Source organism: Malaya genurostris, chromosome 1, assembly GCF_030247185.1.
Source record: "Malaya genurostris strain Urasoe2022 chromosome 1, Malgen_1.1, whole genome shotgun sequence".
In the NCBI taxonomy this organism is placed as follows: Eukaryota; Metazoa; Arthropoda; class Insecta; order Diptera; family Culicidae; genus Malaya; species Malaya genurostris.
In genome coordinates, this window is record NC_080570.1 from 152,870,470 (window position 1) to 152,893,276 (window position 22,807).

Sequence of the window (22,807 nt, forward strand, 5' to 3'; positions counted from 1 at the left end):
TTACCAATCCATCCCGTAGGATTCTTCATCCAGTGGAAGGAGACGGGCAAGTGGATTCCGGTGTTCCGACCGGACGTCGAGTGCACGAACGGTATAATTCACGTGATCGACAGCCCACTGGTGCGGGACCATGACATCACGACCAGCGGGACCAGCAGAAACAGCTACGGAACCATCGTGCTGACGTTGGCCAACACGATCCTGCTGGCGGCTATGGCATTCCTTTAAGGATGGTCTGCCCGATGGATGGTAGCTAGCTAGGAGCTTCGTTTAACTATAGATATTCGAAAGTGTAACGGAGAATGAACAACAGCAACAACAACAAAAGTCGAAAAATTACAAAAATAAGAAGAAGAAGAAGTAAAAGGATTCCAACGGCATGGAGATAGACAATTCAAGCAAGCATCGTAGACTCTGCCGGGGTCCTCTAGGAATTCGTTCACTCATTCACTGGCATGATGGTAGCGACCGAAATTGTGAAGCGTGGAAACAAGCAAAAAAGACGACAACTAAGACTAATATTAGATGATGACGATGTGGATTATGTTTTAGCTAGTGACATCTATTGAGGGAAATCCCTACCGTTCGGCAAACATTTCTCTACCCACATGAACCGACCGAGCTGCAGTTCCGAGAAATGAAAATATTTTCCTTGCTATCTTTCACGTCAGAAATTTTCTCCGAGATGCTTCGGTCGTGTCGGAATCACCGCGTTTAAAGTAGTAGAATAGAATCGAAACCAGAAGCTTACTCGGTCGGTCATATTTTCACTCGAAGGCAATCGAAGGTTGCTTTTCTACGGTTTCTCCACGAAAACCAAACATTAGGATAAGTAATAAAAACCAGTAGGCATGAGGATCGTTTTTTTTTTGCGCTTTCCCGCTCACAATATAGAATCTCTAGAATCCTCACACTCACACAAACACACACAATGACACTAAAGACAAAATACTGCCGAAAAATATTGAATCAGACGATCGAATTAATACAACAGGATCTTAAACAGGTACTTTTCACCGTATATAAATTAGAACTTAAATTAGCATAGATTCTACTTGCATTCAAACATGGACTGCGTCAAAAAGTATTTCCGGATCGATTTCGGATCCATGTCGAGACAACAACAAAAAAAAATAAATCATCACAACTCGCCCTGTCCACAGTCCACTCCATGATGAATCCAGATAGCAAAGGTAGAAAAAAAAAGTCCGAATCGCTGATAAATTAATGGAATTGGTGAGAAAATATATTGATATTAATTTTGAGGAAGAACTCTTCCGGTTCCCTTATAACAAATCCCCTTCCCATTCCAGTTTGCTAGCGAGTTTTTTCTTCTACTTTTTTCCATTATTTATTATAATCTAACTGTCTGACATTCGCGAATACACAGGAAAAAAAATTCAGTATGCTGAGAGTGTTTTCTAGAATGGCCTGAGAGTGTTTTCTAGAATCGCCAGTAGAATAACCGTTATGTACTGTATGGAACTAGGATAAGAAAAAATGAATTACGGAGCGGATCCGTTTTCTTTTTTTTTTTTGGTATTGATTAGAGATAATTGAATCAAAAGGAATGTCGCGAAGAATGCAGCAAACGATGTACGATAAAGTTTCCCATTCGCATGGATTTCCGTTGTCGCTGTTATTGTTTGTTTTGAAGTGAAACCAAAAAGCAATGAAATGGGACTGGGAAACAAGAATTCTTGCAAGTAGGAGGCAGTTTCTCATTTCAACTCCCGGTTTGTTTTACTGTATTACAAGTAGATGGTAAAGCTTCTCATAAATGCGATGTGACACCTGATGCTACAAGCGAACTGATTGAAGCATATATAAAATATGGAAAGAGAAATTCAAATGAATCACAGGAACAAGAATATTTCGAGGATAAGATTAAGAAAACAGCTTGTCTAGTCCAATTGAGCTCGAACGATATTTTTGGCTTATTAAATAACTTCATGTAAAAGGACAAGATAGTTTTCATAATGAATATGTACTTTGATTAGCAACAATGCTTGTGTGGAGTACCTTTTTTATAGCGAGTTTGAACCATATTCAGAGATTCCAGATCTGCAGATTTATCTGTAAATCTGAAGATTTTTTCGCTGCAGATTTTTTTAAAGATTTTCGCAGACATTTGTCAAAATTGGCAAAGCCAAAATTGGTATAGCATTTCTTTTAGTGTAATTTGATCTTCGGTTTCAACCACTCAAATAAAAATTCACGTTCGATTCACTTGAAAAATCACGTAAACTGGTTTCAAATGTCAAATTGAATATTTTACGTGACGAAAATGAATGTTACACGAACATCCCCTAAAATGAATAGAGCCATCACATAAGATTTACGTGAATCGACCAAACGTCAAACAATCTACGTGAATTTCCAGTGTGAAAAACTCGATTTCGAAAATGGCGAACAGTGGCCCTCAAAGTGCGAGAAATGTTATTTAATCACAATTTTTTACTACATCGACCGGACCATTCCAGTATGAAAGTTTCCATGTGTTCGACTGGACCGAGTGTCTGCGTGAGTCCGGAAGTGTGCCGGCTCCTGTTGAATGCTTCAAACAGGCCGTTGGTCTACCGAAAAACGAGTTCAGAATCGGTATGAAGCTAGAGACATTGGACCCATGTAATGCGAACTCAACCTGCATTGGTAGTGTTGTGGGAGTTCTCGGATCTCGACTTTGGCTTCGGTTGGATGGCAGTGACAACAAAACGATTTCTGGAGGCTTGTCGATTTGAGATCCTACGACGTTATTAGTTGCTTTTTATTTTCAGCCGTTAAAATTCTATGCTAATTTTCTGAAATAAATGCTTTATTTTTCTTGCATTTTTCATTTCCTAGATTTATATAAATATCTATCTCCCTTTTGACTTCAACCAGCATATAAAATAGTAATTCTCTGGTATCTAAATTTTACATGAACTGATAGGTAAATGTGATATGAGCAGTACATTATATTTTACCTATGAAACACGTAGCTTTTACTGGATTATTCATTAAACAGTTTTTAATTGCCAGTCCATTAAAATCTACGTGAAAAGTAGGATGGAAAATAGTCACATAACTTTCCACGTAACTATAACATGATTATTATTTTGAGTGACAGACTTCGCAGTCGATTCATTGCATACGAAATCGTCAAAATTGGCACTTTTATGTCGTTTTCGCATGCGAAAACTAAAACTGATCTAGAGTAGTTTCCTCAAGTAAACACTTTTCACGAAACTGTGTTGGATTCTCACTTAGCAACACTTGGAACTAAAATCAGGTTTGAAACTGATTCGGTTTTCAGTTCAACAACGTTGAAACTAGGTTCGAAACTAGCTTCAAACAAACGGTTTGACAGCAGTTAGAGTGGAAAATGGGTTAGGTTTGGGCGTCCAGCAAAAATGACATCAGAATTGCCGCGATTTATTTTTCTCGCCAAGCTCGTTTGCGTATAAATGAAGTTCAGCTATTAAAATGCCATCGTAGGAAGCTTTGCTTCCTTTTTTCATTGTCACAGCAAACATCAGTGACAGTTCAGTAGGACTCGTAAGCAATGCCGAACGCTGATGCTTTTGCATATGCTTTACTCGAAAATGTTCACCGAGCTTAAGCATGCGATATCAACAGCAGTGTAAGTGTAAAAAGTTTCATCAATTTGTAAGAAAATGGCAGAAAATACTGTTAAAACTAAGTCGAATAAAAGACCAAAACCAGTAACAACTAAGCTGTTATTTTGGAAAACACGAAGGAGGTGAGTTTGATTGTATATATGGATATCGATGAATGTATATGATGCGCACAGAAATTCTTGGCGCGAATCTTTATTAATTTCTACATAACTTTAGCATCCGGTACTGGTAAACTGTCATTCTAGTTTAAAGAGCGGAACGACCGAATTAAAACCGATTTTCTGAAACCTTTGACGTAAGCAAAAAAGCAAGCATCCAAAGCACATGCCTACTGTGGTTCTGCTATAATCATGACTTGAGCTTTGAAACTTATTACCACATTTTCAATGGTTTTTAACCATTGTAAACAATTTCTATTCCATGCAATTGAAATGTGTGATGTATTATTTCGTTTTGTTGTAATAAGAAAATACTAATGATTTTTCTCACAGATTTTATTTGATGGAGTAAAAAAAAAACGACGTTGTGTTCTAACACCTCGTTGTTCGTATACAGTTTCGATCACAAATTTTTGAGTGACACTTCAGAGATAAACAGTCAGAAGAATACGAATTTCGCTAAATTTCGGAACATCGAAAGAAGTATCAGCTATATCAAGTGGCCGTTGAGCCGTTGATAAAAGTTCGGTTAAGCAAATCACGTCTTCTAGGTGGACACTAATTAAGCCAGTCAGCATCCATGGATTACCGTTCGCAGCCCTCGAATGGGAAGGACTCCGGAAAGTAATTGATCTATTGCTGACAGCGCACGATTTATTTGTAAATAGACGGAGTATTACAACACACCTAAAAAATACCGCTATGGTGCTAGATCAGATAATTGCTGACGAAACATCTCAGAAGATGGTTTGCTTGAAACTAGATACTGTTCATTTAGGGATTAGCCAAATTTTGTGCTATGGCACATAACCGTTTTTATTATTTTTACGTTTCTTCTTTGACTAATCAGTGCAGAGCAGTTCAAATTGAACTGCTTATTGCTAAACTCGGCAGTTCAATTTGCACCGCTAAGCAGACATAAAGTTTCTGCTACTTACAGAACACTTTTTGTTTTGCAACGAAGTGCAATGTCTTTTCTGACGTGCCGAACGAAAATGTGCTTTCGACTATTTCTGGCCGATGCAGGTTAGTCGAATAGTCAAAAACACGTTTTCGTTCGGCACGTCAGAAAAGACATTGCACTTCGTTGCAAAACAAAAAATGTTCTGTAAGTAGCAGAAACTTTACGTCTGCTTAGCGGTTCAAATTGAACTGCCGAGTTTAGCAATAAGCAGTTCAATTTGAACTGCTTTGCACTGATGAGTCAAACACGAAACGTAAAAATAATAGATACTGTTTCTAAAATGTACAGAAGGTTTTTGGGAGTAAATTTCCAATATCTGTCGGAAGAGGGCATAATCGTAAAACGTACACTCGGTAAGATTATCTTTTCTCGATTTTTTAAAAGTTTCTTCATATTTTGATTCAATATTTTGCCAGTTGTAACATAATCTTTAACAAGTTCAAGAAAAAAACATTTGTTAATATTGTTTAAACATCGAGTATCGAGTTTACAATAAATCAAACGATCAATTTCTCATATAGTGCCGTCCTACGTTCACAGAAAAAATAATTTAATACGAACTTTTATTGATTGACCAATCAATGGATCACCGAATTGGCAGTAGTCAAAAATTTCACAATTTTTCATATATGTCCACCTTACGCTCGCCAAAAATGTCCGAGAAATTTAATTTTGTTAACTATTGATTCATCGATTAGTTAAAAAATGGACTTTTCATAAGTCAAAATATTTACAATTTTCTATATTGAGCTGCTGGAAATGTCCAAAATTACCATACTCAGCTAAGCTATCCAAACACTTTAACGACCTGCCGCAGCTGACAAAGTTCGGTTCATCCGAAGCAAACAGTCTATAGTACTCGAATCGGATGTTCATGAACATACTAGTAACGATCAATGTAATAAAACTTCATTCAATTCAATTGAAACCGAATTTGAAACACACTGACGATCTCTCTACTGCAGTAAATTCCACACTCTGATCAAATATCATCAAATCAAAGCTCAGTTTAACCACCGTCAGTTGATCTCTTGCAGTAACAAAATATCTCTTTCGATAGTGTGAAAGCGGCATTCAAATGAGGTTTATGTAAACATTCGAATTGGTTCAAGATAATAGTCAGGTAGCTGAAATATAAATTACAGAATACACATAAATAAATTGTTTCCTTCTTCAGTTTTCATTTTTCGAACTTTACTCCATTTATAATTCTATTCATTCGAACTTACTCACTACCAACAGCGAAGACAATAAAGCAGCTAGACTATTTGGTCAGTTTCAAGTGCCAAAGCAAAACTACAAATGACTATAGGTACGATTATTCAACTGATGATGAATTCTGGGAGCTTCACTTGAAAATGACAGCAAAAGTCAAATGAATTTGTATCGACATGCTGACGGTCAGTGGCGATAAATTTCAGTTTTTTTTTTTTTTTTTTCATAAATACGTTTATTTCATAGGCAATATACATAAGTTTTTCTTCGCCGTGGCATCCACAATACATAGTAGTTTAAACCTAATACATTTCGAATATCAAAATTTCAGTTTTCATCTGATATTATTCGATTGAAAATGATATTTTACCGCACACATCTGATATTATTCGATTAAAAATGATATTTTACCGCACTGGTAACGATAGGCTCACACAAACTAAAGCATCGCTTCTTGGTTCGGTGAAGCTTGCTCGAACGATGGTATCGGCAAATTTATACTCGCGATGGTGGTTCGCTTTTTGGTTCGGAACGAACAGGTTTTGCGATTGATTCAACTTGAGGCAACTTGAGGCAACCATGAGACAAAGTCTGCGAAAACCATTCCTACTGAACTGTCAGCCATCATAAACTTGAGTTTATTTGTGTCGTAACGGTTGGAAAACCCCAAACTATCAATTTAGTTTTGTTTTTTGTTTCTAACGAAGGCGAACATCGAAAATCCAGCGAATTTGAAATTCTGTCTCAAATCGTTTCACCAACAAAAGTTCCCCTACCGATTCGACCAAATGTATGCCAATGTCCGTCCTGTCCAATACTGCCAATCATTCCACGCGGAATTTATTCCGATCTGACTTTATGACTGTTAACTGAATAAAAGTGCTTCACTAGTTCTGCTATTCGATAGTTCAAAATTAACCGATTGAAAGTCCCTGCTCCACATCAAGATGAAAAAATCAAGAAGCATTTATTTGACCTAACCTCAATCAGTTAGTGTGCCTTATTGGAGAAAGTGATGAATCGATACAAAAAATTATTGCAATGTTATAAGTCTATCCTTCTTCCCGAAAACCTATGCTCTCTGTTTTCCCCATCCCCCCTCGTACGGAACTGGAATGGACATTGGCGTCTATTTGCGAACCAAATTAGATTTAGTACAAGTAAATAGACTCATTCTAGAGATTTTCGTTAGGGTAGTACCGACTAAAATGAGCAGTAATAAGAAAGAAAACGAAAGCGAAATCATTAATGTGACAAATTTGTTTGTAACGTAGTTTAAGTACACTTATTGCCTTTTCATATGAAAGATAATAAGGTTAAATCATGAGCTATTTTAATGTCAGATGATAAAGTTTAACCTGATTGAAGGAACACAAACCGAACTACGGAAGGTATTTTGAATACACCGCGCTGTTCGGGACGTATTCGCTTTTGTTTCTATCACTCCTATATTCTATATTTCATTAAATCGTGATGAGATCTATGTATTTTTTGTGCTAAGATTATTTGGAGCATTTACTGAAGATTGCGAAGAAGCTGATATTTATGCTGTAGACGCTGAAGCACATAAGAACGTATGTTTAAGAGCTATATATTTTTAAAACGTACACGTGTTAGTTGAGTCAGTGCTATTTTCGATATTATGTCTAATAGAAATAAACCAAAAACCTAGCCGATTGGAACGAAAGATTAATTTTATAGTAGTATCAGAAGGTGTTTGCTTGTAATCACGGGTCTACCGCACTCGGTTGACACCAGAAGCTGAGGAATTGCATACGGAATTGTGTAAAAACAAAAAAAAACTATGGAAGCGCTAATTACAAACCTTAAAAAATAAAACAAAAACCACGACGGTTCATCCATTTTCTAGTTCAAAATGTAGCAGAACCCAATTTTTCGATATCTGGAATGAATGGCAAAAAAAAAAACAAAACAATAGTAAAATCGTTGATGTAATGAGAATAATTCAATTAAAAAAACCATTGTTACGAACAAACGAAAAGTGGGTTGATGAAAAAAACAAAACAAATGAATATAAACTGTATCGAATTCGTATGGAAGTGATTGTATAAATTATCACGTAAGTCCAACTCAGTAGCTTACTAGAATTTCGATGTAGATAAAACAAAACAAAACATAAAAAAAAGACACACACACACACATTAACAACTTTACACATTCAGAATTGCGCGGAAATAATCCATACCCGGAGACTATGTGAATCAAATGAAGCGATAATAAACTATTCATAAAGCTAAGATTGATATATGAAACTAGGGCTCGTTTGACGGATCGATAGAACAGTAAAAAGAAATTCTGATTCATGATAATTAGATAATAATGCCACAAGTATGGTAGGTTAAGTTCACAAAGTTCTGCGGATCAGTATGTGTTCGCGACCTTAAATTACATTCAACTATAATTTCAATCCGAAAAAAAGGTGAAGCAAATTTTTTACGTTCAAACGAAAAATCAATAAACGAGAGAACCAACTATTACAAAGTGCTTTTTCAAATGCGAAAAATTGATAAATGGCTTGTTCTTCGGTGGAATAAATAATAAATCAACCGAAACAAAAAGTGTGCGAAAAATTGCATTCAATTCTGTGGGGTTTCCTCCCTGCATATTTCATACGGGTGTTGTCCGTTTGCATTGTCTAGCAAGTGCTAATTCCAACACGGGATGTCGTTTAATCGGAATTTATTGATACCTAACACCAATGAAACGAGCTAACCTGTAGTGTCACATATATGCTGGGAATTCGTACCGCTATAAATTTGGAACACCAACCGAATAAAAAAAATCGTTGACAGATTTTAGCTTTCCGGTGTTTTCACAGTCATCCATTGTATTTGTTCAGATTGAATTTAACGATTTCAACATTGGGTTTGTTTTGAAATCCGTTGCAGAGCGATCTGTTTTATTACAAGCGATTGGTGATACCCTGTTTTAATTGAGAGCGAATTGTTAGATTAAAAGCTAGAGACCTGACCTTCAATCACATCGATTTTAGAGTTTTGTTTTCCATTCTCACTGTGAGAACTGCACACTTTAAAAACCCTGTGATTTTACATCTTATTAGATGCACATAAATGGAGCGTCGCAGCTCACGCAAATTTACGTGGAAGAACATTTAATATTGTGTCTAAAACTCCATACATGAAATTCATTGAAATAAAAAAAAGAATGCTAAGAGAGCAACCGTCGCGACTTGAACCGAGAATCATTGGATCGCAAGTACGTCTGTTAATCGACCGAGACACAGAAGCATACATCTGCTTGGCTGGTAAAAGGTGCATTTGAATTCATACAGTCGCATCTGCTAGCAGAACGCAAGTTACAGTCGTAACCAGTAAAATTCAAGCTCATCTAACGTTAAGTCATTACAAATGAGATTTTCCGTCATTTGACAAATTAGGTCTTTATGAATTACATCGTATGAGCGATTAAGTCACCTGTAAAGTTCAATTTTTTTTTGGTGTGTGACTTTAAAACCGATACACGGAGGGTCGGGAAAGGCATAACTGCTTTAACCGAGTTTTTTTCAAGACATCTTTGACAGCTTTGGGTGGTTTGTTTTCACTGGAATGATAATAAGCACAATGGAATGATAGGGGAGAGTGTTCGGTTACCGGAACCCCTTTTATTTTAAGCCTATAACTTCTGACAAAGTGCACATTATGCGGACATATATACATCAATGGAAAGCTAAAGTCCCTAGCTAACAACTGATTAAGAAACTAAGTTGATTCATTTGATTGAAAAAACTTTATTATCAATTTAGTAAAGTGATAAATTTTGACCATTTCAAAACAGATGTTCGGTTACCGGCACGCCTCAAGAAATTTCGCTTAAAATGGAAAAATATAATTAAACACTGCAATTATTCAAAGAAAAAACGGAATTTATTCTTTTCGGAGGTGTTTTGGACAAAACTTCATTGTCTGATGGTGACTTCACCTTGGCTCTCTTGGCCGATGATTTGGATGATGGCGCCTTTGGTGTTGATTTGGCCGGTCTTCCACGTTTTTTCGTAGCCGGAGCATCTGCTGTATGAGTAGCTAGATGTTTGGCTTGCTTTCTCTCTCTGTATCTCTGCATATCACTGACAACGGGTGCTGGTAACTGAAATCGGTAGACATTTTGAAAATGACAAAAAAAAACTTTGGCAGTAAAAAAATTGGATAGCATCCGGTAATAAATCACGAAATAGATCGATTTCATTTCATAAATATTTAATCCACTAGATCCACACCTTTTCGATTGATGCTCTTCAATTTATGATTCTATAAAAAAGCTTGCTATTACGCACACACAAACACACACACATATGACATTTGTCGGAATGATGCTATCTGCTTTCTGTCAAAAATTACGGTGGCAACCATAAACCTTACCCTACTAGAATAACAAAGAACAGGATGGAATAATACGGAATGATGAAAAAAATCATCATTTTTGCAATTTTTTTTCAGAGTTCGCTCAACAAAATAAATTCAAAGTTCGCTCAACAAAATAAATTCAAATGTTTTGCATAATAAAAAGCATAATTCGAACAACATTTTGTAATTTTTTCGTGGAACAATATTGAGAAATGAGTGAAGAGGTATTTTTGAGTACGCTTCCTAAAAATCACAGTTTGCGGTGTCCACTCTATCTCAGCGCAGACTAATCAGAAGTCAACAAATCAAAGCAGCATAGTTAGTGTAGAAGTTTTTTTAGACCTCAACGTTTCTGTTTGATTTTTTTTAAATTTTATTGACTTTTTGGTGGTTGTTAAAAGTGAAAACTGCGATTTTTCACGTAAAAATCCGCCATTTTGTAACTGTGTGTGTGCAAAATTTTATAAAAAATTGGTGCAGTAGTTTTTGAATGACGATGGACACGGACTTTCAAAACCTGCTTTCGAGAAAAACGCGTTTAAAGTGTTTTGTTTATAGAATCAATGGAAACAATTTATTACTCAAGGGATCTAATATTTTCAAAAAATCATATATTTTCTTTTATAATACGTTATAATGAAACATTTCAAGAATGTTTTGTCAAGTTTTTAAGTCAATCGAAGCAGTAGTCTTGGGCCTGTGTGCCGAGCTCTTCTTCGCAGTATGAGATCGGCAAAGATAAAGCCCCATAAATTGGTAAGTTTTGTTTACTATAATAAAATACAAATGTTTTGTTTTACTATAATAAAATACAAAGAAAAAAACAAATGATTTTTCAAAAGTGTTAGACCCTACCCGCCCCTTAACATTCATTTGAGAATAATAAATTATTGTTAAAAAAGATTGTTTGAAACTCAATCGTGCAAGCCACTTTGATAAACTGGTTGCACTGCATATATAAATACATAGATTTATGACATACGGACGAAATAAAATGTACGTAGTACAGAAGAAATTACCAACACAAGTTAACTTAGTTTACCCTTAATAAAATGTGAAATACGAATCGATGGGGACTCCAATGCAACAATTGATTCCGAATGAATTCCGCTTCCAGCCGATTGGTTCGAGAGTCTGTTGAAATTAAGTGAGAAAAAACGAACTGAATTGTCGATTTGACTTTTCTTTTCCGATTTAGCAAGAAGCTGATTTTTAGTTAGATTCGAAAGAAAAATTACAACAATATAAATATTGCAGTTTTCAACTGGTGAATGACCAGTTCTTCCTAGAATTCTAGCAAAAACAGTTGAAATTTGCTGGAAACCATCCAGAAGACCCACCTTGGCATCGTCCATTTCTCTAACTGGAGTGTAATAAAATGGCGTAAGTCGCCTGTATTTTGCATTAACACATTCATAAAGTGAGCTAAAATACGATGACATTTATAATATCACTTTCAATTGGGTTGATCGAGCACACAGAAATTAGCAGTCGTGTAAGAATACGATTCAGACGATCAATCATCTTCGTTCGACTTCAATTTAATTGAATGCTTTCTTTCTACCGGAAATTACACACGTACCGGACTATCGACTTTTCTGACAGCTCATTTACAACCACAAATGCAAATGAGATTTTTTTTCATCAGAAAACGCCTGCATTTAACACGATTCAGATAATTTAATATGTTTTGAGTCGAATATTATTCACGTACTCGAACTTAACGTAGTGTCCCTTCATATGCATTGCTTAAAATTAATGTTGTCGCTCCGTAACCGTTCCAAGCCGGTGATAGTTGGCTAATGCCTCGTGTGAATCGTTCTTACATATTGTTTTGTTTTCATCAGGAAATATATAGGCAACCCATTATTCACTGGTGTCCCAGTTAGTGAGAATGCTAACCCTGAATAAAAATCTAACGTTTTTAAAACATTAGAGCCATTAAAGGCTTTTTGTTTACTTATAGGCAGAAAATAATTTTGTATAACTTGTCCACTTGCTGCCTACACAAATCGCTGAAGGGTAATTTCTGGTGGACTCGACGGATTGTTCAGTGTTTTGGAAGGCGCTCATAATTCCGGTCAGCCGGAACATTTGACTCTTTTTTCGTGGAATAAAACAAATTTGGAATTTTCTTTATTCGTTTTTGCGTAGTTTTTTTGAAATCCGAAAATCCAGAATTTTAACCAAAGGAAAACAAAAAACAATTTTTACCGAACAATCAGCTAGATCCATTTGGTTTACAGTTTACGGTAGTTGTTTGACAGTTCAGCAATTACCGAACGATCAGTAATCAACTTAATTACCGAACTGATTACCGAACGTTCAGCTGTTGAAAGTTCGGCAAAAAATTACCGAATTTTGCGAAATTTTCTAAGTGTGTATACTCTCAGATCAATTTTTGATTAGTCGATGGTTGGTTGGTTTATCTTAAAAAAGGCATGCAAATTTTACTACTAGTTTCGCCCTTTTTCGATTTGTTTACATTTATGCTTCCTGTGTGAATTATGAAGTTACGCCCTAGCGCATTATTGGTTCGTTTTCGCGACTAAGACAAATCTGCGGGCAATTTTATCGTCTCATTTACTATTTCCATTAGTATTGTGGTTTTCAGTGTGACATAGAATGCAACGGAATCGTCGCAGAATAGCGAAATAATGAGTGTCAGAATCACAGGTGCTAGGTTGCAGATTTGCATGTAAATTTGCCGATTTTTTTTGTTAGCAGACTCTGCAATTTTGCAGACTTTTTACAGGTTTTTAAAACTTATATACAGTCGTCCAACTTACAGACTTTTAAAATTGCGTCGGGCTTCTTGGTTTTTCTCGTCATACTTATAAAATTTAACACTTGCTTTGGAGGATTTCTAGTACGCGAACGGGAAAATTCTCTGCCCAGGAGTTGGACAGTTGTTTTTAACCCCTTCGCTGTCTGTTGTACTGAAGTTTGCAGAAAAACGAAATAAATTGTCTGGTGGATTAAAAGCAATCACAGATTTTAAAGGTAATAGGTAAATAGTTTTCTAGTTTGTGGTCTCGAAAGGGTTGAATCTATGCGAATGACAGTTTCGCGAACTTTTGCACGAATTTGACATTTCGCTCCCCTACTTCTATGTACGAGATTCGATGCGGACTCGTCTGACGGCTCCATTCTCGCAAAAAAGGATATTGCCAATGATATGTTCGGGAAATGTGAGAGCTGGATATCCTGTTAATACGAAATCTTTAAATATATCCAATTGAAGCAATAATTACACTGAAAATAATTTGCACGCAAGCGTCATGTCACAGGTGCAACTGTCACAGGTTTGAACTATCACTACTTGTAGAACACATGAAAATCATGAAAACATACACTTAACTCATAAAATGAGTGTAAAATCTGTTGATATTTAGTGGAAATCGTGTTACATTTATCTGAAATGCACATCAAAATGATAGGATCGTTACCTCTAGATTCTATATGAATTGCATATGAATGTCACATTGTTTTTTTATAGATATCATTTGAAACACAGTTGACCGAATCAAGTGTTTTGCACATACATTTGTGATGTACTCATTTCCATTAGAAAATGGAGTGTTTAACACATGTAGTTCGATTCAATAGCAAAACACATAACATTCAAAGGATAAACACATCGAAGCTTAGTGAAAAATAATCTCATCTTGCATCTTAGTGAATTTGCACATGAAATCTTATAAAACAAATCGCTTTGATTATGTATTGAAATGAAAAAGCACATTAAATTGAAGTGCTGTTTACATGTGAATCGATCGTACAAATTTTTATCAGTGTAGAAAACTAATTTCTCATAGAGTTTCCCCTTAACAAAATTTTCATATCGAGTTTATAAGGAAATCAATGCGAAAGCGAGCAAAATCAAGAAGGAAGTGGAGGAAAAATATTTCGGTCGGTTAACAACGAAATTTATTCCGCATAGATTCGGGATATTAAATTCTGCATGAAACTTATGTTATTATACCGACAAATCCTTACTAATGCGATAAAAATCTGTCGAATATTTTATAGGGTCTCAGATGCAAATACACAACAGATCACGCACCAGTATCGATATTATTGGCAGATGTCGCTTGTTTCATGATTCTTTTTTGTGACATTCGCGTCTCACATTATCGTTTTCGTTTAGCCGAGACACTTTCCGCTCAGCATCGCAACAGATGTCACCCGTATCGACCGAAAACCGACCCTACACACACTACGATCCACTGCTGTCAAACCGTTGTGAAAGGATGAGTTTTTCGACGAACGCTGACCGCTTGCTGTTGACTGCAAAAAGTGTAATTTTTGTGTTAAAACAGGCACGTTTCGGCTCAAAAGTGCAATCAAACGTTGCCCCGGGTGTACCGTCATCGTTTGCGATAGTTAGTGAAGCGACTGGTGCGTTTTCCGGTGGTGAAAAGTGTATTTCAGTGAACCGCTAGGCTCAGCTCGACACTCGGTTCCGTGTCGGTGTTGTTTGCGGTAGGCTGTACAGAAGCCGGTGCAGGGTGTGTGTGCGGGAGTGGATCTGCAACAACAGCAAATTTTGTTAGGTTAGGTTCTTCTGGGAGCAAACACAGAACAATCGGTTTGTTTGCTTTAGTGCGTTGACAGTTGCGAACGAATGTTTTGATCGGGAACGGTGTAAGGATTTTGCTCGGTTAACTAATTATAACTAACTTGAATCAAGTTGAATTAAAGTTGTTCGGTTCTAGGATAGAATGAAACGTAAGGCCGGGAACGATTTGACCACACAGACACTGCTGGATTTTGATTTGGGCGAAAGCTCGTCGGATTCGGATTTCCGAATCGAGGATCACGATGATGATAGTGATGATTTTTCGGCTGGTAGCAAAGATGAGGATGCTGGCGATGATGACGGTGACAACGACAATGACGGTGATGACGATGATGATGATGGCGACGATGAAAGTGACGATGGAGAGGATGAGGATGGCACGGACAGTGGTACGACCGGAACGGGATCGAAAGCTAGCGAAGCGGTAAAAGTCGGTACCGACAACGATCAACCGATGAATCTGGAGCAAATTTTGAATAAAACAACGAAAGGTTTTGATAAGGCAACGCTGAAGCTACTATCGACGGCAATCTGCTGTGCGTGTTTGGGAGATCGAAGCGATGATCAAAACGAAATCGTCGAGTGCGACGGGTGCGGGGTAACCGTACACGAAGGTTGCTATGGTGTTAGCGAAAGCACCAGTGTCAGCAGTACCATTTCGTCGTGTTCTACTGAACCTTGGTTTTGCGAAGCATGTCGGGCCGGTGTGTTTGATCCGGACTGTGAACTGTGCCCGAACAAAGGTGGTATCTTCAAGGAAACCGATGTCGGTAAATGGGTTCACCTGGTGTGTGCTTTGTACGTTCCCGGCGTTGCGTTCGGTGAGGTAGATCAGCTTTCGTCGGTGACTTTGTTCGAAATGCCCTACAACAAATGGGGTGCCAAGACTTGCAGTTTGTGTGACGATGCGAAATTTTCCCGGACCGGTGTTTGTATCGGGTGTGATGCTGGCATGTGTAAAACGTACTTTCACGTTACTTGTGCTCAATATGCTGGGCTGCTGTCGGAGGCGCACTCCGAGGAGGCTGACCAAGCCGATCCTTTCTACGCTCACTGTAAAATTCATTCCGATAAAACGTTGATCAAACATCGGAAGCGAAATTACAATGCCATTCGGTTGAAGGCCGAACAAAGGAAGCTGGAACAGGAAGCGAAAAAGTTGGAGAAACCCTCTCCGGAACAGGTTAGAATAGAACGAAAATTGGCTAAGCACCGTAAAAAGTATATCACTCACAAGGAAACAAAAAATCCTCCCTGGGTACCGACCCAAAAAATGCCACGACTGTTGACGACCAGTGCAACAGCGTGTAAAAAGCTGTTGCTAAAAGCCGAACTGATGGGCATCGATACGGCAGCAATGGAATTTCAGGAAGCTCAAATGACTGCCCTGGCCGATGTGCGCAAAAAGTGGCACATTCCACCGGCATTTAGCGTAGAATTCATAGGATACTATCTGGACCGAACGGTTCGTTTAAAGGACATCAAAAATAATCTTCAAGAACAAGTTCTGACTAACAAAAAGCTGCTGGATGAACAGCAGCGACTGCGAGAGAAGTACGATTCGTCTATGAAAATCAACCAAGAAGCGCTAAATCAGAATGAAGAGCTAAAGGATGCGATCAAAAAGCTGTACGACGACATAAACGTTCTCTGTCCGAACAAAGCGTTGATTCCGGTGGAGCAGATTGGCAAACCACCGTCGGTGCCACCGCTCCAGAATCCCAGTGTCGTGATCAATACTCCCAGTTCAACGCCACCGGCACGGACAATCACCGTACCGACGGCGGCCGCGCTGAAAATGGGCGTCGGTTTCCCACTGCAGAATCTCATAGTTCCGGGAGATACCGGAAGAATCCTTAGCACCCAGTGCAAGCAGAACAGTGAAGAACTGTTGAACGAGTGTGGCATCTGTAAGCGTTGCTCCGATCAGCATTTGCTGGCCAAATGTGATACCTGCCACCTGTACTACCATCTCGGCTGTTTGAATCCTCCCCTCACCAGACACCCGAAAAAGTCCAAACTGTACGGTTGGCAGTGTTCGGAGTGCGACAAGTCGGATGATTCGGGTCCGGAGAATGTGATTCTGCCGAAAGCCCCGCGCAAATCTCGAACGCGGTACAGCAAAGACGGCATCATTGTCCCGTACGATATGCCATCGCCCGAATTCGAACGATCTCCGGAAATTGTAGTCAAACGTGCCCGCAAAAGCTTCGGAAACAATTCCAGCATGGAAATTTTTTCGAATGCAACGGCTACGACTACGACACCAACTGCTTCTGCTGTAGCTAATGGAATAGAAACGAAAGAGGTGATACTGGAAATTCCCAAACTCGATGCCGAGCTGACCGACAAACTGAGCACCGCCGAACCGGTGGAAGCGTCGGAATCATCTCCATCGAAAAGGGGACGCAAGAAGAAACCTCCCGCGGCACCAGTTGACAACAGTAAAGATCCACCGACTGCGAAGGAAACGGTCAAACAGGTGGCATTGAAACAGGAAGTTTCCGGAAAACCTCCGTCACAGAAATCGGAAAAATCGAAGGAAGAACCCAAGCCAACGACACCGCCCGACGACACGAAAGCTAGTTCCAACAGTAACAAAAAAGATACTAAAAAGAAAGACAAACAGAACTCATCACCGACCGTCGTCTCGGCAGAGAACCAAAATCCTCCCGTTGCAACGTCTGCGACTGCGACTGCAACAGTCACCGAAAGTAGTTCGGTCATTTCAATCAGTTCCGGTACAACTCTGGCATCTTCTTCGACTGGGTCATCCACAACCATCACGACCGGTTCGACGGATTCCATTCCCAACACGGGCCCAGCATCTGCCGACGGTGTCAAGGAAATTCCCGAGCCGACGGCTTCCACCTCAACACACCGGTCATCGCATAAACACAGTAAACGAAAAAAGGAAAAGCATCGCGAGAGGTCCCCAAATGAGGATGGTTCAATCACAAAAGAACACAAACGCAAGCGGAAACGAAAGAATCACGACATGGAGAATCCCAACGACAAGGACGGAGGACCTAGCCATTCGGCTCTTCCGGTGCGTTCCGATGAGAACAGACCCCGAATCAAGATAAAAGTAGGTGATTTCGTTGACTGTGCTCATGGGATGGTTCTTGAAACGATTTGTTTTTTTTTTGTTTTTTTTTTTGCAGATTAAATCAGTTTTGGATGGTTCCAATACGCACACGATAATCTACGTGCCGAACGATAGCATAGAACCGCCACGACCGTCCACCAGCAGTGAATCCATCGTGGTGAGCTCATTTAAAAATTAGATTTATTTTGACGTAGGACTGCGTCTTTCTTTCCTGTATAGGGTCAGGTTTTGAACATCTTAAATCTGGCTTATTGAGTTGCGATTACCGTATAAAATTTCAGTCTCAAAACATAACTCGTTTACAAGGACAAGTTTGATAGATATCGTCAAAAAAGAAAAAAAAACAATTCTCGATTGGTGTAATTGCTCCCCTTTATAGACTATTTCGGATGTCACTTCCAAAAGAAGTTTTTCCAACTTATGGAAATCTTCTATTATGAGGGGCTGGGGTCCACTAGGAGATTGATAGTACCTATTAGCTCTCTCCGGGCAGTACCAGCCTAGATGCCGTGTGGAATCCGGCGCAAAAAAATGAACCAAGAATAGATCCACTGGGTTCCTGCTTCCATGTCGTAAAAGGCGACAATTGCAGGAGTTTCTTTTTCCTTTCAGTTATCAGTTATATTTTCAATGTTTCACTTCTGATTACTCTATTTTACTAAATTATCTCTTTATTCAACCTATCAATTTCCGTCTAGCTTTGAAGAAAAGTTTTATTTGGAATGTTTTCTTCTTCCATGTTATTGATTGTCTTTCAGGATTATAAATTGAATGATAAAAATCAACTATTGCGCAAATCCGTTAATATTACAAAGTTAACAACTGAGATAACATATATCGGTATATTGAATACACAGTAAAAAACACTTGATATTAATAATTCGAACAATAAATTAATGTTTTTCTCGGTAGCCGGCTGTCCAGATCAACCAATATCACCAATTATTAATTTTAATAAATAATTAAAATATTATAATATATATTGTCGATACTCAACATGGCTTTATGACTAAGCGAGACACAACAAACAATCTATTATTTTAATGTCCTACGTGTCTGATTATATGTCGAAAGGTTTACAAACAGACGCTTTCTGCACTGATCTTTCTTATGCTTTTGATATAATTAACCACGATATCACGATTGTTAAATTCGAAAGATTTGGATTCGGTTCTAACCAAGGATGGCTTTTATCGTATCAAAGAACGCTCACTGGCAACTCTTCAGCGATTGAATCTGTGCCATCAAAGAGAGACGGATATCATCGCAACAACAAAAACCCGGCATGGCTCATTTAACATAGAATCGACACCAGTGCGAGAGCGAATTTCTCTCGATGACATTTCTGAGAATAAAAGTCGCTTATTCTCGTGTCGCGATCCGATTCTATATAGGCAGTTGATAATTGCGATAGAATACTTTTACTATTGCCGCTTATTCTAACTATGCGCATATAACCTTTGTATAAGTTGTGTCTATGAAAATGTATGTAAATGCTCCACACAAGGGTTTTGAAATATTGCAACCTAGTAGGAGAATCATCAAGTTGAATCATCGGTTCAATTTTCTGCGATAATTATCAACTTGCGATTCTCTCTTGGGAAATTCTACACAACAACGATCATTATCAGACTGTAAATTTTCGGCAATCATCAACACTGGTTCTAACATTCTTCGATGTTTGCATTCATATCTTATGGATCATCGCTTAGCAGTAAAAATCGTCGAACACGTTTCCAATGAGTTTATCGCTTCGTCCGGAATTCGGAATTCGGTGCACAACTGACATTCAAGCAACACATCAGCTATATGTTATTGTTTCTAATGCCTCTCAAAACTCTCGGAAACACTTTTACTGACGTATATTGCTTAAAATCTCTGTACTGCTCACTTGTTCGTTCAACTCTGGCTATTATTGGTTTGCAGAAATCATTCAATCGTGTATCATTTGGATTTGACTTCAATCTATCACGCAGTGGAATACTTTTTTGTATATTACTAGAAATTATCTTTTTTGTGGGTTTACCGGTCGGGCAGCTGAATAGCGCAGATTCTAAACCGGGCCCATTTATGGATCCAGGATATACAATCTCAATTCCTTGTCAGATGAACTAGTCTATGTTGACCAACTGAACACTGGCGGCCATCCTTTCACCATGTGCAAATTCGTTGCTGAAATATTTAAAGAAGATATTCAATAGAAATTATACTTACTAAATATGGCTTGATGGTGTATTTAATCTACAATCTGGGAAGAGGAAATAAATATATATTTTGCATAGTAGAATATGAGTGATGATTGATGAGTGAGTGGATCATTAGTTTGGATCTAAGTAAAAGTGTCGAATGTCTGAGAAAGCGCCAAGCATACTACAATGTAATCTAAGAGAGAGGTACTTTCAACAAGCAACTAAACTACTATGTGTGGATGTTTCAGGCGTTGTTATCCACTCCATTTGCGGTTCCAAAAGGTAACAAAGAGTACACGATTCGGTGATCATATAACCAACTGCATACTCCAAAGAGATCAAATTTAATTAGTAGATCGCTTCTCTTCCTTAGATCAAAGTGTAGTATTTGTTGTAGCATAGACAATGCCTGACAAGTTTGGCACACTCAGAAAGAGGAACATATCCATTTTATTGCTCCCATTCTGTGTATTGTTGCCTCTTCTTGTCAGACATTACCCATGGCACTATTAGTGTGCATCCTTCTCCATTAAGTGAGGATACAGACAAGCCCTGGGTCCGCGACAGCATCATTCAATCTGTCTCAAGGTTGTGCTAAAATTCTAAAACTGAAATTAAATTCAATATTCAGGTGGCATTTAGTTCCAAAATTCAGCCTTAGAATTCAGTTTCACAATTCAATCCAGTCTGTACAAGCGAATGATAGCGCAACCTGAGCGTTTGGGGCTTTATACCTCATAGGAGGTCTGTTTTGGCCGCTGCTGGTTGAAGGTCGCCTCGCCTGACACTACATCAAAACCGACGTGCAAGAGCGAAAAAGAAAGCAAAAAAAATTGAAAATTTAATCACAAACTCCTGCTCATACTTCCGCACCCTCTCATCCTGCTACTAACGCAGAAAGCGAGAGCATCCAATCGACACCGTTCTATTGATAAAATGTCATTATAGACACACGGGGATGCATGAGATAGGAACTTTTGAGCACTTCGTTATTTCACCTTTTGACAACCGGCTTTACGGTTCCATAGCCTGCTATTGAAATTGATCCTAATCAAACTTCTGCTTCTGGAGTAACGAGGTAAAAAAGAGTAAAAAAGTGTGCACTCGATTTTCTCGAAAACCGCTCGACCAATTTTCACAAGCTTAAAAGAAAGGTCTTACAAACCCATATAACCTTACCCTATTCCATCCGGATACGACTTCCGGTTTCGGAATTACAGGTTGATTGGTATAAAAATTTCATTTTCAAAATCGATAAAAAATAAAATAATTTATTAGTACAAGAAAATTATTATCGGAAGTATATTTCGCTTGGATAGAAATAAGTATATGTGTAACACAGAAATACTACTGCCCAAAAATTCTCAGTGGTTTGTACAATAGTTGTGTGTAGTCCTACATCAACAGTTCGAGCAACCCCATAATGGTTATTTTATTCCTAACGACTCTTCCATTTCACAGACAAGTACTCCGCTAAGTTCGCCATCGGTGCCGATCCAGAAATCTCCGGCCAAGCCCGATGCAATCAAAGCAACTGTTTCGGCACCATCGATTGGATCCCCGCCGGTTGCGGCCAACAGATCTCAATCTTCGCTGAGTGGTTCCGCATCGACGCCTACCATCGCTTCCGAGGCCAGTATGGCTAAAAAGACTACCGCTAGCAGTAGTAAAGTTCCCCCGGCTCCGGGACGTGGTCGGGGTCGTCGTCTTAGTGTAGGCAGACCTCCCCGGGCCAGTTTGAATACCTCGTCCGGTAATAACACCTCAGGTTCATCGGCTACTGCTTCCAATGGCAGCACGATGTGCGATGTTTGTCGTACACCAGGAACCCCGAATAACATCGTTCAGTATGTGTCCTCGTAGCATGCATTAATCATCTAGTTAATCGATAATCAATCTTCTCCGCAGGTGTGATGAATGTCACAAGAATTATCACTTCGGTTGCCTGGATCCACCGGTGAAGAAATCACCAAAACGTCGAGGCTACTCGTGGCATTGCGCCGATTGTGATCCAACGGTAAGTTATGATTTTGTTTGGTCGTCCTGTTTCCTGACATCATGCCATATACTTCGATTTTCAGGACACGGAGAACAACTGAGACTACGAGTCCAGGTGAGGCACCGCCGATCGCAGCAGTGTCGTCAGTTGTATATGCAAAATGTACTGATCGGAGCTGGACTTTTTTTTCCGGACAGTCGTCTCCTATGGCTGAATTTGAGAATCAAGCGAAAAGTATTTTCTTTTATTTGAATTGTAACACCTTGTGGTCGATAAAACATTCAATGTAATATAAAAATCCAGTGATTTTGAATTCAACATAAAAAAATTTGAGTATATCTGAAACTACTGCGGCAAAGTTGAAGAAATCTAAGTTAGAGCAAATCATCGATAGTGTTCGTTTGAAAGAAAAAAACCTATTTGAATCCACCTAGTGGTGTAATGATGTCTTTCTCATATCAATCATATATAATACTGTGATATTCTTCAAAATAATTCCGGAACCGGAAGTCAGATCAAAATGAAATTCAGGAATTTAGTATGGGACCTAAAGAGCTTTCATTTGAATCTAAAACTGTGAAGATCAGTT

At 38.5% G+C, this 22,807-nt stretch overlaps 2 protein-coding genes across 8 annotated transcripts in view; both read left to right on the plus strand.

The window, feature by feature from the left end:
• Positions 1 to 8,230, plus strand: part of LOC131426203 (fasciclin-1) — a 467,103-nt gene extending 458,873 nt beyond the window's left edge. For all 6 annotated transcript variants that reach the window (XM_058588754.1, XM_058588755.1, XM_058588756.1 and 3 more), the window contains one exon: positions 20 to 8,230. In XM_058588754.1, coding sequence (XP_058444737.1) covers positions 20 to 228 — 209 coding nt within the window. In that variant the 3' untranslated portion in view covers positions 229 to 8,230. The remainder of the gene's footprint in view (positions 1 to 19) is intronic.
• Positions 8,231 to 14,586: 6,356 nt separating this feature from the next.
• Positions 14,587 to 22,516, plus strand: LOC131426202 (PHD finger protein 14). 2 transcript variants are annotated; one of them, XM_058588753.1, is made up of 6 exons: positions 14,587 to 14,986; positions 15,044 to 18,009; positions 18,086 to 18,187; positions 21,681 to 22,066; positions 22,128 to 22,236; positions 22,301 to 22,516. In XM_058588753.1, exons 2-6 carry the CDS (start codon positions 15,064 to 15,066, stop codon positions 22,316 to 22,318), a joined length of 3,561 nt encoding a protein of 1,186 aa, XP_058444736.1. In that variant the 5' UTR covers positions 14,587 to 14,986; positions 15,044 to 15,063; the 3' UTR covers positions 22,319 to 22,516. The 2 variants fall into 2 exon arrangements, with proteins under 2 accessions (XP_058444736.1, XP_058444735.1); XM_058588752.1 differs by having other exon boundaries at positions 15,058 to 18,009.
• The last annotated feature ends 291 nt before the right edge of the window (positions 22,517 to 22,807 follow it).

Coding starts and splice junctions, on each gene's coding strand:
- LOC131426202 (XM_058588753.1), top strand. CDS start 15,064: ATGAAACGTAAGGCCGGGAACGATTTGACCACACAGACACTGCTGGAT. Junction 18,188..21,680: donor CCAGCAGTGAATCCATCGTG/GTGAGCTCATTT, acceptor TCCATTTCACAG/ACAAGTACTCCGCTAAGTTC. Junction 22,067..22,127: donor ACCCCGAATAACATCGTTCA/GTATGTGTCCTC, acceptor TCTTCTCCGCAG/GTGTGATGAATGTCACAAGA.